The sequence below is a fragment of the Bubalus bubalis genome, chromosome 1 (assembly GCF_019923935.1).
Source record: "Bubalus bubalis isolate 160015118507 breed Murrah chromosome 1, NDDB_SH_1, whole genome shotgun sequence".
In the NCBI taxonomy this organism is placed as follows: domain Eukaryota; kingdom Metazoa; phylum Chordata; class Mammalia; order Artiodactyla; family Bovidae; genus Bubalus; species Bubalus bubalis.
This window is the reverse complement of record NC_059157.1, coordinates 190,101,353-190,117,785: the sequence shown is the minus strand read 5'-3', so window position 1 is coordinate 190,117,785 and position 16,433 is coordinate 190,101,353. Positions and strand designations below refer to the sequence as shown.

The 16,433-nt window shown below is 59.7% G+C and overlaps 1 protein-coding gene across 8 annotated transcripts in view; it reads right to left on the bottom strand.

Moving 5' to 3' along the window:
* The window catches only part of COL18A1 (collagen type XVIII alpha 1 chain), a 96,382-nt gene that overhangs the window by 16,707 nt on the left and 63,242 nt on the right, over positions 1 to 16,433 (bottom strand). For all 8 annotated transcript variants that reach the window (XM_045166586.1, XM_044947739.2, XM_044947751.2 and 5 more), the window contains 13 exons: positions 14,180 to 14,269; positions 13,263 to 13,322; positions 11,160 to 11,289; positions 6,371 to 6,447; positions 5,753 to 5,938; positions 5,425 to 5,451; positions 4,242 to 4,304; positions 4,054 to 4,140; positions 3,688 to 3,741; positions 3,389 to 3,547; positions 2,481 to 2,543; positions 1,652 to 1,678; positions 154 to 285 (listed from right to left, as the gene is read on the bottom strand). In XM_045166586.1, the coding sequence (XP_045022521.1) occupies positions 154 to 285; positions 1,652 to 1,678; positions 2,481 to 2,543; positions 3,389 to 3,547; positions 3,688 to 3,741; positions 4,054 to 4,140; positions 4,242 to 4,304; positions 5,425 to 5,451; positions 5,753 to 5,938; positions 6,371 to 6,447; positions 11,160 to 11,289; positions 13,263 to 13,322; positions 14,180 to 14,269 (1,155 nt within the window). The remainder of the gene's footprint in view (positions 1 to 153; positions 286 to 1,651; positions 1,679 to 2,480; positions 2,544 to 3,388; positions 3,548 to 3,687; positions 3,742 to 4,053; positions 4,141 to 4,241; positions 4,305 to 5,424; positions 5,452 to 5,752; positions 5,939 to 6,370; positions 6,448 to 11,159; positions 11,290 to 13,262; positions 13,323 to 14,179; positions 14,270 to 16,433) is intronic.

Here is a 16,433-nt window from a genome sequence, read left to right as displayed (position 1 = left end):
GTCCTGGGCGACACGGCCAGGGGCTCCCCTGTGAAGACTCCACCCCCGCCAGCTGAGACAAGCCCAGGTAGGGGTGGCCCCACTGTGGCCCCAGCAGTGCCGGTCAGCGTGGGTGCCCGATGGCATGGGGAGCCAGGAGCAGCAGGTACTCACAAACCCTGTGGCGAATCCTGGGCCTGGGGGCCCGGGGGGGCCAGGGGGCCCTGGTGGGCCTGCGGGTCCAGGGGCTCCTGCCAGGCCATGCTCCCCAGGAGCGCCGATGGGGCCAGGGTCTCCCTTGCTTCCCTGTGCAGGTGGAGAAAGTTGTCGCCCTCAGCTTCGGGTGTTGCTAAGACCCCAGGCATCCCAGTATTCTGGGTGCCCCGCCCTCATCCTGCATATGTTTTCCTCTGAAAAGCCAGGGGACAAACAGCCCAGCAGGGGCTGCGCAAATCCTATGGCACCTTTGTGCTGACCCCAAGAGACCCTGTCCACTTAACGTGGAACCACCACCAAGTGAGAGTCCCAGGCGGTGCCTGAGACGCTCCTCCAGGGCCTCGGAGCTCAGCGCGCGAGAAGGGGAAGCTCCACTAGAAGGAGCAGGCAGGGGGGCGGTACCCCGCTACCATCAGGGAGTCTGGGGGGCAGCCACTGGAGCTCCTGCATCTCGCTCTAGACGCTCACTCGCGTGTGCTCTCAACTCCGAGTGGCCCCCGCACCTGAGCATCTAATTCTAGGGCCTGGGGTCTCAGCTCCAGTGGACCCGACCTCACCTCTGCTGAATTTCACCCCTGGCTGTGCCTTTTCCCTCCCTGGAACCCTCACCAGCTTTTCCTGGTTATCACTGAAGCCTGTACCTGTGCACTACCTGTGCACGCGTGTGCGCATGTGTGTGTGTTTACACACCTGCATTTCCATTTTGAAACCTGTCCCTCCCTCCAGGTTCCTCCTGACCATCTGTCTAATCGCTTTCCAATCCCGTCATCCTCCCCTGCTCCCCACGGGTTTCCCCAGTGGACGGGCCTGGAGCTTCACCACCTAAGCAGCATCCTGGGGACAGGCGCTCACACCTGGGGAGGCTGTGGGTCAGTGCCCACCCGTCCACCTCACACCTGGGGAGGCTTCGGATCAGCGCCCGCTGGTCCAGCTCACAGATGGGCTGGGGCCTCAGGGAGGGGGGCACAGATGTGGCCATGGGGGTATGGACCCCCCTGGGACCAGCTGTGTGTGAGAGCACCAGGGACCTGCTCTGGAAAGACCAGGGTCCCAGCAGCAGCCCCCTCTCCCCTGCAGCTCCTCCCCCCACATTCCCCCCCACACAGGCCCCATCCCTCCTGCAACTCCCCCCCTGCACTCCTCTCCAATCCCCGTAGTCCCCCTCCCCTCTCAGTCCTCCTCTTCCCTGCAGCCTCCTCCCCTGCATCCCCCCATCTTGTGAGTTTGGCTGGGTTACCAGCTCCTGAGCACATCTGCTCTCACACCATCCCTAGACAGAGCTTGGGTGGAAACGGTCTTGCAGGACAAACGTGGCACCTACTGCTGGGCGGTTCAGGACTGGACCTCACGATCAGTGCCTGGGTGTTGACTTTCCTGGCTGCCGTGCCCCCAACCCACACCCTTGCCCGGGTCCATCCCGCTCAGGTAGAACAGCAGCACCAGGCTTCATCTGTACCTTGGGTCCTGGGGCGCCCGCCTCACCCTGCAGGAGGAGAGAACAGTTACTGCACAGCCGGACCAGGAGCTTCATCCCAGCCCATCGACTTTTCTCTAAAACTTCCAGGGTCTCCTCGTTGCCCTCGCACAACTCTGGCTCTTCCTGCCATTGTCCGCCCCCCCACCACCCCACTTCAGATGGGAATGGAGGCTCCAGGGGAGGCTCGGTCGCGGGGGGCAGAGGTGACCTCGCTGCCCAGTGGTGAACACTGCCCCCCACACACACACCCAGGAGGAGAGTCTTTCTAGCTCAGTAGCTGCAGAACTCTGAGCACAGAGGGTTTCCCTAACACCAGCTCCTCTGCTGAGCCTCAGATAGCCGGGTTCTCAGGAAGGATCGTGGGGAGCGTCGTCTCCATGTGACTGTATGGGCTCCTCTCCAGATCCACCCCCCAAAGCCATGTGGAAACCACAGGCCCGGTTACAGGTGTGCAGCCTTTAAGTTTCTCTGTTACTAATGCAACCAAAATACAAACTTGAAATAAAATGTTCAAACCAACTAAAGTGTCAATATTCTTCAGAACCCTTAGGCCAATCGCTGTTATGAATACATAACATGAACAAGGTCCTGGGTTTTTACAGGAGCCTCAGCAGCTGGTTCTCAGCCAGCGAGAGAACCCAGGGCTCCCCGGCTGTCAGGCTGTGATGACCACAGCTCCCAGGCGGACTGAAGTCCTACGGCCCCTGGCCTGCCATTTCTCCTCCCTAGTGACCTGGGGCATTGCCATCCAAACACCCACACGCTATGGAGCTAGGTCAGCACCCCAGACGCTGGGGGAGGGACTTACGAGGCTGCCTTTCTGTCCAGTCAGTCCTGGTTGTCCGTCTTTTCCTGGAGTACCTGGGGGTCCCTGGCGAGAGAGGAGGAGAGTGTGGGCAGATGGAATTCAGTCACCGAAAAGAATTCACAGGTCAGCAGATGACCATCTGCGTGTCCACAGGTTTCCTGGACAACACCCGAGATGCTCCTGGCCACGCTCTCGGGAGACCCGCAGTTGAGGGCACTTGAATAACTTTGATCAGGTTTTTATTTATTTCTTCCACGTTGTTAGTTTAATTTGAACTGTCAGTCAAACTGTGGAGGATAAGCAGGGCGGCCAGCCCCACAGGGAGGGGGCAGCCTCAGGGGCCGAGGTTGGGCTGCTTGCAGACTCTTGGCAAAAGGTCCTCAGGCCTTCTGGAGGACAACACAAGACACTCAACTCTGTCCCTGAGCACGTTTCTGGTGACAATCAGCTTGCAGACACCTGGTTCCTGTGACCCAGTCTCAACAGCGACGCCCCTGGGCCCCCGCCTGGCCATGGCGCAGTGTCCCCTGCGCTGGGGGCTGGGGCAGCGGAATCCTTGCACAGCGAGTCGCCCAAACATGGGCCCCTCTTGGCCCCGTTCTCCGGGCAGCAGGGCCCACTCCTGCCCCATGAGAGTAACCCCTGGAAATGGCCTCTGCCAGGCCAGCTGACCTGCGTGTGGCCAGGGAGGTGAGCAGCCTTGCGTACAGTCACCTGCAGCTTGGCACCCAGAACCACGGGGCTGCCCACTCGAGCCCCTCCCACCCAGAGGGGCCCAGAGAAAGGAGCCCCCCAAGAGGATGTGGGGGGTGGGGAGTACAGTGCTGTTGAAGGGGACGGGTACCCACATTCACCGTCCCTCACAGGCCTGGACATGAACAAGGGTGGGCGAGAGCAGGCAGGCTTACCGGGGGCCCCGGACGCCCAGGCGGCCCGTCCCTCCCAGGCACGCCAGGCAGGCCTGCGGGTCCAGGGACGTCCGAGCTGTTCATCCCGAAGCGGCCTGGCTCTCCTGGCAGGCCTGGGACGCCAGGGGGCCCCGGGGGGCCGGGGAAGCCGCGAGGGCCCTGGACATGGAATAACACAGCATGGTCACTGCACACAGCACCGGCTGCAGGGTGCCCCGCCAGGCCTCACACCGCACCACTGGTTCCATTGGCGCCTGGGGACAGCAGAGTCACGGCCACCACAGCCAAGGGACACTCACGCGGAGGCTCTCCAGGTCACCGCCAAAACCGGATCCCTCCATGTCGATGAAGGTCTGCGGAGAGAGACTGAGTCAGAAGGGGCCCAGGCCGTCCACCTCCAGTCACGGGTGAGGCAGCAGCCTGGTCAGCGCTGGGCTTCCCTGAGCATGGCCCCTCACTGACAGCCATGCAGGACTTTCCTGCTGACCCCCAGCCCCACTGCATAACAACCCCCATGGGGGCAGGAGCTGAGTCTCTGGGCCTGGACACCCCGGGGAGGCCGGGTCTGGACTGAGCAGCATGGCCTCAGGAAGCTGAGGTCTGCAGGTGGGCGGGAGGCCCCTCTGCTGGGACAGAGCCGACCCTGCAGGAGAAGCAGGACTCACCAGCCTGTCGGGTTTGAAGGAGGGCCCTGGGGGCCCCGGAGGCCCCTGGGGTCCTGGGGGTCCCCTCGGTCCGACTCCAGGATCCCCCTGTGAACAGAAGACCCAGTTATACCAGGGTGCATGTCCCCACATTGGGTCAGGGCGGAGAACAGCACAGGCCCCCCACACCCATCCTGGTTACCACTCACCTTCTCGCCCTTGGGGCCCACATCTCCTGGGGTCCCTGGGAAGCCCTGTGGCCCAGTGTCCCCCTGGAAGACAGAGGCCAGGCGGCTTGGTCAGGAGAAGGCCCTGCGCCTTGTCCCCGGCCGAGCCACCACCAATACGTGGCTTTGTGTCCACAGAGCAGTGCAGAGCAGATGCGGTCGGGTCCCTGGGGCGGTGGGGACATCATGGGGGCTGCAGGTGGGCACCACCGACCTCAGAGATGTGAGCCCTCCAGGGAGCGGCACCCCACAGAGGTGACCACAGTGTCTCGTGCACACCAGGCTGGAGGGCAGCACCCTGCCCGTCACGCGTGTGTTGTGGGGGCACCGAGGACAGGAGAGCTGCCTGTGCACTGCCCGGGTGAGTGGGCTGAGGTCGAGCGGCCTAAATTGCCCTCAGTGTGACTAAGTGTCCACGCCCAGGGCTCTTCTGATTCGAGGCCCAATGCACCCTGATCCAGGAGCTAGTTAATCCAGTCATTGGACCCTGGATTCCACATACACACACACACACGCATCCCGCTCTGCCGAGGCCCCCGCCACGACTGAGTTGAGCTCCGGTCTCAGGTGGGAAGAGGATCCTGCAGGACGTTCCCAAGCCCCGCCCCTCCTGAGTCTCTCTCGAGGCTGTGAGTCCCCCTTAAACCCAGGAGCCTCCCCAGGCCTCCTCATCACCGTTCGCTGGTCTGTTGTTTCCTAAATCTTTATCCGAACCTTCATGAGTCATTTTACTCTGCTTCTTGGAAATAGCATTCGATCATTTTAAAAATCCAAACAAACTCCGACCCATGAGCAGGCTGACAAGCCCGCCGTTCCTGCTGCGAGCGTGTCTCGTCCTTTCCACGTGCCGTGTCCCCCACCCACACCTAGGCTGCTCCTCTGTCGTCTGTCGTTTCCTCTAGAATCTGAAGCTTTACCTTTCATTTCTTTCCTTTTCTTTGTTCCTAGTAGTCTACACGTCTCAATACACCTGCTTAAATGTATGTTTTTCTATCAACAGTTAAATTTACATTTTGTTAACAAACAGTAAGTTTTATTTTCAAAATATTTTGAAATCTCTCCAGTAGGCTGAGTTCAAAAAATCCCAGGGGTGGGGAGGTGGAGAGCCAAAGGCCTCCTGCAAGCATCACAGATAACACAGGTTCTGAAGGAAAAGACAACTTACGGGCTTCCCGTCTTCACCAGGATCACCCTGGAAGGCAGGAGAGAACCATTAGTGACAGAAAATTACAGCCCTGACCCTACCCTGAGCTGAACATGGAAATGGACTCCAGCCCCCCAACTACCCCCAGTGCGCTGACTCCCACGGGGCTGGGAGTTTTCCGTCTGTCCAGGGCACTGAGTCCGTGCCCCCTGGCCCCACCCTTGCTCCAGCTACCCTCCCGCTCCACCCAGGGAAGGAGACCGCAGTCTGGGCCCAGGACCCAGCGCCACCCCCACCCCGACCTGCCCAAGCCCCACCCCCAGCTAGACAAAGGGGAGACGGTACTCACGGGCTCACCGTCCCTTCCAGGGGTGCCGTCCTTCCCCGGGGGTCCCTGGGGCCCAGGGGGTCCCTGTGGTCCGGAAACAGGCTGTGCCTCATGGCTGTCTATGGCTGGGCCTGCAGGACCCTGGGGGCCAATGGGGCCAGGGGGGCCCTGAGCGCCAGGCTCTCCCTTCTGCCCCTTCAGGCCTCGCTGAGGACAAAGAGCAAAGGGTACAGGCTGGGGAGGGAGGTGCACACACACTCACCTGCATCCCTGGCTTGGCCCAGGTCACACAGAGGGCACAGACAGGCAAGGGGACGTGCAGAGTGGCCATGCTTGTGGACACACATGGGGGGCTGCCACAGTGGTGCGGTCACGTCATCACCCTCCCCGCCCACGTGCTCTGACTGGGGGCCTCCCCAGCCGAGGATGCCCAGTACTGCCAGAGACCCTGAGTGCGGGTACAGGAAGGGGCACAGAGGGCAGGTAGGAGCCAAGAGCTCCACCAGGGTCCCCAGGGAGTAGGACCCCAGGGAGCGGGGTCCCAAGGAGCAGGACCCCAGGGAGCAGGGTCCCCTGGGAACAGGTCAGGGCCACTGACTGCACTGGGGGCCCTGTGGTTCTGGGTCAAGGAAGCCTCACCTCTTTCACGCTGCTCCCAGGGCTCCAAACACTCTCATCCCACGTGCCAGCTGTGCCCAAGCTGGGGAGGGTCTGAGCTGGGGGAGGCAGAGGTGGCCGTCAGACCCTCTGCAGGTCTGCCTGCCCACCTGGTGCTCAGCCCCAGCCAGGTTCCCCGAGGATACACTCTTCTCCAGATGAACCATCTGAGGGTTGGTGGCACCCCCACGACCCTCCTACCCTGAGCGCCAGGCATCTTCTGGGAATGGGAGCCTCTGAGAACCTGACCCACATGCGGGAAGTCAGCACTGTTCTGTGCGGTGACCCAACCCAGGTCTCCACGGGCCCAGCCTTGTCCTTGTGGCTTCTCTGGGGAGACGGTGATGGTGCGCGTCCCGGGACCTAGCGGGGGTCTGCCCACAGGCCAGATCTGGTCAGATCCAGCCTCGGCCCGAGCCAGGGACAGTTCCCACAGAACCCAACAAAATACACAGAAGAGTGGATGTGGAGTGAGCACCCGTGGCACGGACGCCCGCAGCGTGGACGTTCTCCGTGTGGACGCCCATAGTGTGGACCCCTGCGGTGTGGATGGCTGACCCCAACACCTCACCCTGCTCGTCTCCCGGCCCGTCTGCGGTTCCTCTCCACTGGGTACGGGATGGTGCCCCCTGCTTTGTGATGGACAGCACTTTTGGGGTGAACTTTGAGGCTGTTCCCCTAAAGCTGTCACCCGACATGTCAGCATCACGGAGCCAGTTAGAAAAGAGGATCCAAGATGCGCTCTGACATCCTGCCTCCTGAGGGTCTGCCCTCGCCGGGTCCTGATCACATTCTGACAGAGCTGGATGCTGAGCCTGGGGCTGGATGGGACCTGGGGCCTGTGGGCTGACCATGGACCGGCCCACTCAGGAAGGGCTTGCCTTTCCAGGGTCCCACAGCGCTGAGGGCCACCTGTGCCCTTGCCAGAAGAAACTGGGGTCACGATCTCTGTGCCCATGACCCCTGTGCCCACCTGCAGCCACCTCTGGGTTTGCCTTGCTCAGTAAAGGAGCCACCCAGTGCCTGCTGAGGGCCCCGTTACCCCAACCAGGGACTCATCAAGTCACCAGTTGACCACTAGAGGGCCCCCACACTGCCCGAGATGGCCCAGGGAGGAACCCTCCCAGGCGTTCAGTATGGTTTAAGGCGAAATTAAAATCCTCGCCTCAGAAAACGTTTAAAAGCGCCAAAACATGGCTCAGGGAAAGTAAAGACCTAAATATGTCAAAGGAGACAGATCTCTGAGTGTGGGGTCAGAAAACTGGACATTAGCTGACGTCCAGGTGCAGCCCCACACTGACTGCACGGTGAGTGAGGATCTGAAATTCATACAGGGTAAAAAGCACACAGAACACACAAGTGGATTCGTGAAGGAAGAGCAAGGCTGGAGATCCACATCACCTGGGCCAGGCTTATCCTAAAGTGGTCAGCCCCACGTGAAATGACAGGGTCCCTATGGAGCAGAGTCCAGACACGAGCACGCACGCGCACAGCTGTGCTCAGCAAAGGCCCCGGGGTGACGCAGAGGTGGGGAGACGGTCCTTCCAGCAAACATGTTGAAGCCGCATCCGTGGGTCAGAGCCCCAAGTGAAAACTAAAACGGTGCCAGCCTCTCAGACATGACGCCAACTGAGACCCATAAGGACAGACTGATAGGGGGGCTTTCCTGGAGGTCCAGCGGTTAGAGCTCACACTTCCATTGTGGGGGCGCATGTTCAGTCCCTGGTCAGGGAACTAAGATCCCACAAGCTGTGCATGCATGCTAAGTCGCTTCAGTGGTGTCCGACTCTTTGTGACCCTATGGACTGTAGCCCATCAGGCTCCCCTGTCCATGAAATTCTCCAGAAAAGAACATTGGAGTGGGTTGCCATTTCCTCCTCCAGGGGATCTTCCTGACTCAGGGATCGATCCTACGTCTCCTGCGATTCCTGCACTGCAGGCAGATTCTTTACCGCTGTGCCACTGGGGAAGCCCCACAAACCAAGAGATGGGGCAAAAAATAAAAGAACAAACAGATACATCTAATCTCATCAAAGTTACAAGCTCGCACTCTTCTAAGTCACTTAACAAAATAAGAAGGTGAGCTCAGGCTGAGAGACTCTCCGGCAGAGGAGGTGTGTCCAGACATACGAACTCTCAGCAGAGGTGCGCCCAGTAAAACGAAGGCGTGAGGTTGGGACAGATTCCTCACAAAGGAAGACACAGGCACAGCAGGTGCGCCCACAAGCAGATGCTCCACGGTGCCCATCATCAGCAGGATGCAAAGTAAAGCCAAGGAGACACGGCCACACCGCTGTCGGGATGGGTACAGCAAAAGGGCCGAGGTGCCAGGCACTGGTGGGGACCCACATCCCAGGGAGGTTACATGGGGCAGCTGCCATGGCAGTGTGTGGCAGTTCCCTGAGACACACACTCCTGCCATTCCACCCAGGTGCTGACCCACGGCAGATGGAAGCATGTGGCCACGGACCCTGCACACAAACCCCATGGCTACCTTTCTGTAACAGCCCCAAGTGCCCACCTACCTCAAGAAACTCTACTTGGCCACAAGATGGTGACTCTCAAAACACTGATGCTGAGTAAATGGGTCAGACAAAGTCCTGGATTCCCTTTAAGTAAAATTCTAAGAAGTGCCAACATCTGCAGCGACAGAGCAGGTCAGTGGCTGCCTGGGAATGGGGGTGCAGAGTGGGGGGCTTGCAAAGGGGCTGACAGAACCTTCACGTCTTGCCTGAGGTGATGGTTTCAGGGGTGGACATGTAGGTTGAAACTTCTCAAATTGTGTGTTTCAAATATGTGCAATTTCACACACTGCTATGTATAAAATAGATAACCAACAGGGACCTACTGTATAGCACAGGGAACTCCACTCAACATTCTGTGATAACCTGTATGAGAAAAGAACCTGAAAAAGAATGAAGAAATGTACACGGGTAACTGAGTCACTGTGCTGTGTACCCGAAATTAACCCAACAACGTACGAACTCTACTTCAGTAAGATTTTAAAAATGTGCAGTTTATCGTATGTCGATTATACTTCAAAGCAAAGGCAAACCAAAAAATAAGGCCAGACCCGTCATGGAGCTATCAAGGGGTCTGGGATGGCTCTGACTGGGGCCCCAGGCAGCAGAGCATAGCAAGGTGGGGCTGGGGCATGCGCCTCAGTTGCGAGGCTGGGGCTCTGGCAGTACCCTAAGTGGCTCTGACAAACGTAACAAGCACACACGCCGCCCCGATCACGGGGTATGAACAGAGGGACCTGACCACAGCGCCCTGATCACGGGGTATGAACAGTGGGACCTGACCACAGCGGTCAATTCTCTCGTCTGTTCTTTCCTGCTTCTAAGTTGGGTGCATCAAACATGTGATATTTCAGTAATTTTTAAAAGTGATAAATGCTCTTCTCCAAAATTAAAAAAAAAATCTATACAATTTTCTAGACCTACTAAGTGTTGCAAACAGAGCTCTACTGTGTCTCCCTAAGACCCCGGTTACCCATCAGACACTGACCTGGGCACCGCTGTGAGGGACTTTGGAGATGTTGGTAACTGAGGAACTGACGTTAAGGTGGGGAGAGTGTCCTGGGTTATCGGATGGAACCCAGTCATCACACGAGGCCCCCAAACAGACAAGGAAGCAGGAGGGGAGGTCCGGGACCCAGAGCAGGAGAAGGACCCTCCCCCCGACAGGGCTGGGCCAGGACCGGAGGAACATGGTGGTCACTGGAACCTGAGGACGACCCCTGGCTGGCAGCGGTGAGGACCCGGAGCCTCAGTCCTTCAGCCGCCGGGAGTGGGATCCTGCCAGGCCCCTGAGTGGGAGGAAGCCAGTCTCCCCGGAGGGAAGGCAGCCATGGGCACGGTACAGGGCAAGCTTCCCCTCGAGACGCTGCGGGAGCCTCTGGCCCTGCCACAAGAACTAACTCCGTGGGCACCTGTCACACTGCAATGGGCGGCTATGCACGGGCATGCAGTCCACTTCCCAGGGTGTCCCGGGCGTCCAGGCCTGAGCACCCCCTGGGCCCAAATGCTGCCCAGCGTCACAGAGGTCCAGTCAGAGGCACCTTTGCCCCCCTCAAAACCAGCTCCCGTGTTCTCCTAGCGACCCCCTGCCCCCAGGCTGGGGAGTGGCAGCACCCTCAGGATGGTCCTGTGACCCCCAGGAAAGCAGGAAGTGAGAAACGACACAGGGAGACCACGTCCATGGGGCAGCAACGGGGCAGGGCGGGTGCAGAGCCCCCAGCAGTGGGGCATCCATGTGACAGACGGCAGCCCCTCACCTGCCACGCACATGGGCCCACATACTGCCTGCACACGCACACAGCAGGGACACACACATACCCGGGACATGCATAGACGAGTAACACACACACACATCAAGGACACGCACACACCAGGGATACGCACGCGCCAGGGACATGCATAGACCAGTAACACACACACACCAAGGACATGCACACGCCAGGGACACGCACGCACCAGGGACATGCATAGACCAGTAACACAGAGACCACTAACATGCACACATCAGAGACATGCACACACCAGGGACACACACACACCAGGGACACGCATACACCAGGGACATGCACACACCAGGGACATGCATAGACCAGTAACACACACACCACTAACACACACACACCAGGAATGTACACACACCAGGAACACACACCAAGACACACACACCAGGAACATGTGCCATGAACACACACAGCCACGAACACGCACACACCACTAGTACACACATACCCCACCTCGGCAGGCTTTACCTCCTAATGAAGACGCCGTGGTTGACTCCTCTACTTCCTCGGTTCTCAAGTCCTCCTCGTTGACGACTCCAGCCAAGGGTGGAGAAGTGACTGGAGGAGCCTCGGGGAGGCTGGGCCCAAGGGACGCGCCCTGGGAGAGTGGGAGGCAGCTCCGTTATTCAGTGACACGTGTAGCCCGCGTGCTGCCAGCTTTACACACATTTGGTTGTAAAATGAGATTTTACAAAAGTTAAGAAGAAACCATCAGGGACTCCATCTTAGAAAAGAAGAAGCTCCAGGCCCCTCCAGGGCCGTTTTCTTCTGAGCAGCTCACACGGTAGAGGTCTCCTCGCCCTGAAGCCCCCATACCTGGAGGGATGGACAAGAGCCTACCCTCCCTCATCCCCCATTCAGAGCCCAGGACGGCCCCTCGGAACTCAGGCAGCCTTGGCTCCTGCCTGTGGTCTTGACAGTGACGGACACGAGGCCATCACCACACACCAGAGGGGTGGTCGCATGTGTCCTCGGTGAGGGTCCTGATCCGGCACCCAAGGCCCAGTGATTCCACCTGCCCCCCATCCCAACCCCAAGGGATGAGGCTGACTCTGCCCTGAAAACTCTATTCCCTGTCCCCAGAGAACCTGGGGCTTCTAGGGCTCTGCCCTGAAAACCCACTCCAGTATTCTTGCCTGGAGAATCCTGCGGACAGAGGAGCCTGATGGGCTGCTGTCCATGGGGTCGCACAGAGTTGGACGACTGAAGTGACTTAGCATGCATGCATGCATTGGAGAAGGAAATAACAACCCACTCCAGTATTCTTGCCTGGAGAATCCCAGGGACAGAGGAGCCTGATGGGCTGCCATCTATGGGGTCGCAGAGTCGGACACGACTGAAGCAACTTAGCAGCAGCGGCAGCAGCCCTGAAAACTCACTTTCCTGCCCTGGGGCCCTCGGGGCTTCGAGGGTGAGCGCACAGGTAAGACGCTTCCTGCACTCCCTGTCCACACTCAGCACGCGCTCCCTGGGGATACTGCTCCAGAGACGGTGCTGTCCACGTGCACGGAACCAGTGTCCCCATGAGGCTCGTCCGTGGGCGAGCAGGCCCCGGGGCAGACACAAGGCCTCCCTTGCAGCCAGAACCCTCTGATGTGGGTGAGGTCCTCAGGGACCCCACGTGAGTCGGTCACGCTGACACCCCAGACCCCCGGGTGTGGGAGAGCAGAGGCCTGGAGAACCACGGAGGGCGCACGGAGGGTACTGAGAGACTGAGCGTGTCCAGGGCCAGGCCAGGCCTGCACAGCGGCTCCCACACGGCCCCTCCGACTCCTCCCCGCAGCCTCGGCCGGGTTTTGTGGAGCTGGAGCTGGCAGGGGCAGCCGGCTAGTTAGCACACTGCAGGCTGATAACTCCCTCTCTGACCACCCCCCCGAATCTGTTTTGAGGCTGCATGGCTGCAGCACTTGACACCTTGGCACCGGCATGGTGGGGACACTGCTGTCTCCGTGGTTTGTGCCCGGGGCCCCTGGTTAGACAGCTGAGGAGAGGACAGGCCACGTGACAGGCAGGGATGCTGTGGATACCACCCACTGACACCGTCCAGGGTCTGCCAGGCGCCAGAGCCAGCGCTGCTCTAGCAAGTGAAAAGCCAGGGAGGCCCCAGTGCCCCTGCAATCAGGGGGTCCGCTGACCACTCACCCCAGGGCAGCTCAGCACTCCACCTTGTCACGGCCCCCTGACGCCCGAGCCCTGGAGGAGATGACACTAGGGGTGGGGTGGGGGTGGGACGCACGGTGGGTCCAAATGGGAGAAGGGGGCATCCTTCCCGAGATGCCCCAGCCTGTGTGCTATTCCAGGCAGTGGGGGCTACACAGCAGGGTCACCCCTGGGTCCCCCATGGCCCCGCGAGCCGACAGGAGGTGCAAACAGACACGCGAAGAAGGCCTGAGCCAGCCCCCAGGCTGGAAGGGACATTCCCTCCCAGGAGGGAGCACAGATGGGAAGGTGCAGCCCTGACTCCACCTGAGTCCGGTCCCCATCTCCAGCGCGAATTTGTCCTGAGAAGTCGCACACATGTGTGCACAGGTGTGCCTGCCCGACGCCTCATCCGCAGGCCCCAGCACTCACCAACTCCTCCTGGAGATGCTCCTGAGTCTCCACAAGCCCGCTGCCCAGGTCTCCAGATGCCTGTGGGGTTGACAGGAAGCAACTTGATGGCTGAAGCTCCCAGCCCCCCGGGAGCTCAGGGTCAGGGGGAGGGCAGGCCATGAGGAGGTCAGCCAGTCATCGACAACACTCGTGTCCATCAGGCTTCTTAGGATGAATGGCTTTTAGGAAACCAATGTGGCCCCAGGCCAGACACCCAAAGACCCGCTCGGAGGGTATCCCTTCCTCTCCTGTCCCGGGACACTATCCTGGGAAACGGCCCGGAGGGGAGGCCCTGCACAGGGACCCTCGGGGCTGGGACATGGCTGCAGGCCCCACTCCCTGGGCCAGTCACTGCATGCGGCTGGATCGTCTCCCAGTTCACAGTGCTGGGCTCACAGGAGCTGCTGGGACCTGGGGCCACCCCGGGGACACAGGTCTTCTGCCCATCTGTCCTTCACACAGAGAACCAGTGTGTCTTCTGCCTTAGGCCCCAGGGACTGTGTGCACGCACACACGTGACCGCACACACGTGACCGCACACACGTGACCGCACACACTCACACTTTTTGCTCTGGCCACCACCAGTGATGCTACCACCCAGTGGGCTCCCCAGGCATGATATTTAACTTTCATGTTCTATGCATGTTTCTATGCGGAAAGTTCCAGGCAAGGGAGGCTCACCTGGGGGTCCCCAGGGTGATGTTATGGGCAGTTAGAAACGTGATCATGGGTAACATCCACCCAAAGTGGCAACTGTCAAAGACCTCTCTGGTCCCAATCATTTTGGGGCTTCCAGGAAAGGCCCACCGCATCCTGGCCTGGGCCCCTCCTCCCACAGAGCAAAGGGGAGGAAGGAGGAGGGGGCCCCCCGCCCGAGCCAGGCAGTGGCCACTCACCCCATCATCATCGTCGTCCTCGTCCTCGTCCTGGCACTGCCGGGGGCTCACCTGAGGATCCCTGTGCAACCTCAGCTCTGAGATCAGACCCTGAACACAGAGGGAGGGGAGGGTCACCAGGGGTCCTGGGACAGAAGACCCCAACTCAGGCCAGGCCCAGCTCAGAGCCAGGCATGTCTGAGGTCAGGTCCAGCAGAGACACCGCAGGGGGTGATGTCACAGCAGGTGACATCACCCACTCCCTCTCTCTTCCCAAGGATGCTCATCACCCTCTGGGTGGTGCCACGCACTCCCTCATGTGGTCCCAGCGCTGCACCAGGCGCCTGGATACAGCAGGAGCAGAGAAGAGGTCATCGGCGTACAGTGTCCCCAGAGGCAGCGTCTCCTCGGGGCGTGAGGTGGACGGCACTGGGCAGGGGGAGGTTGGGGGCAGCAGGGACCTGCTGGGCAGTGTCCTGAACCATGAGTGTGGACAACTGCCTGTGGAGAGGACTGGGATCCCCACTCCGACAGGAAGTCTGAGGCAGGGCAGGGCCACGGGCAGCTGGGCTAGCATGATGGCCAAGGACCTCAGCCCAGTCACACCGGGGCCTCCACTGCAAGGCGTCCTGCTCCCAGAGGGCGACGCGACCGCACGTTCTGAATCATGGTCGAGATCTCGGGCCCGTGTGCGAGGCCACAGGATCCAGGCCTTCGGTGTCCTTTCTAGAAGCTTTCCTGCCTGGAGGTTCTGAGTGTTCACAAATATTTTTCTGGTATTTCTTTTGTTTTCTACTTAACATCTTCATCCATGGGGATGGATCACTGCATCTTCTAAACAGAGACCACATTGCATTGCTTCTAAGAGGCACATTTTCATAGCTCTTAAAAATGGGCCAGCCTAGGTCAGGAGCTGGTACACTTCCTGGGTCAAGGGCCAGATGATGACTGTTTTCAGGTCTTTGTCGCTGCTGCTCTGCAGCTGTGTTGGGACGTGAACCAGTCTGTGGACATTGGACACGGCTGCTCCAACCAGACTGTGCGGGACACTGAAACGTTCACGCATCACAAAATAGTCTTCTTTGGTTTTTCCCAACCACTGGAACTCATAAAAGCCCTTTGAGGTTGCGGGCTGTACAAAGACAGGCAGCGGGTGGGATGTCCTGGGGCCGCATGTTCACTCGACCGGCTTATGGTTTTTCCTCTAAGTGCCCTTCAGACTCCCTTCATCACTGACCTCCATCTCATGGCCCTCCTGCTCCCACATGACAACAAGCGACTAACACCCCGAGTGTCCCCAAGAGTCCTCGCCTGAGGGCTCCACTCCTATCTCCAGGCTCAGCTCAGGCCACCTCCTCCAGGAAGCCCTCTTGGACTCCCTCCCAAGGATCAGCACCTCCAGGGGCCAGGTCTGCCCAGCTCCATATTCCCCCCTGCATCTCTGCTTCCACTGATAGTGAGGTCTGTGTGTGAACATGTTTGTGGCACGTGTGCAAATGGATGTGCGTGTGTGTGTATGAGTGTATAAATGTGTCATGCAGGTATGCACATAGTTATGTGTGCACCTGTATCCATGTGCTTGTGTGTATGTGCACACGTGCATATGTGCACACGTGTGTGTGTGCATGTTCAGGCACAAACACCTGCTCCTGGGAGGCGAATGAGATCAGCTGGCCCAGGTAGGGGGCCGAGGGAGACCCCCGCATCCCCCAGCTACCATGAAGTCATCGTGTCCCCAGTACAACTCCCAGCCAGGCCTGTGAGGAGAGGAGGGGCCGAGCGCACAGGTGGGGGGCAGGCAGGTGACTTCAGCTCCACAGCGCACTATGACACCCCTTTTCTCAAGCAATATCGAGGGCTGACCTAGGAGTAACTGGTAGTCCACTGCTGGGCTTCCCAATGCTGCCCCGCCTCACCAGCCGATGGGGGAGGGGGTACCGAGTCACCAACGATGGTTTCCTATTGCTGGTCAGTCTCCGTAGGCAGCGAGAACAGTGCCCACTGGTGGGACCACAGGCCATCTTGACCGTTTTTTTCCACTTGACCACAGCTCATTCCAGAAGCTCAAGGGCTAAAGTGCCTGTGGCTTAGTGGTCAAGGCCCATCTTGCCTGGGGAGCCGGCAGCTCTGACCCCAACACCACGCCAGGAGGCGGCTCGGTTCTCAGATACAGGATGCCCAGAGGTTCCAGGAGGTTCGGCAGGACGGCCTGGAGAGGCCTCCAGGGGAAGCTGACAGCCCAGGGGGCGGGGGCTGGTGGAGCGTGGGACAGGGT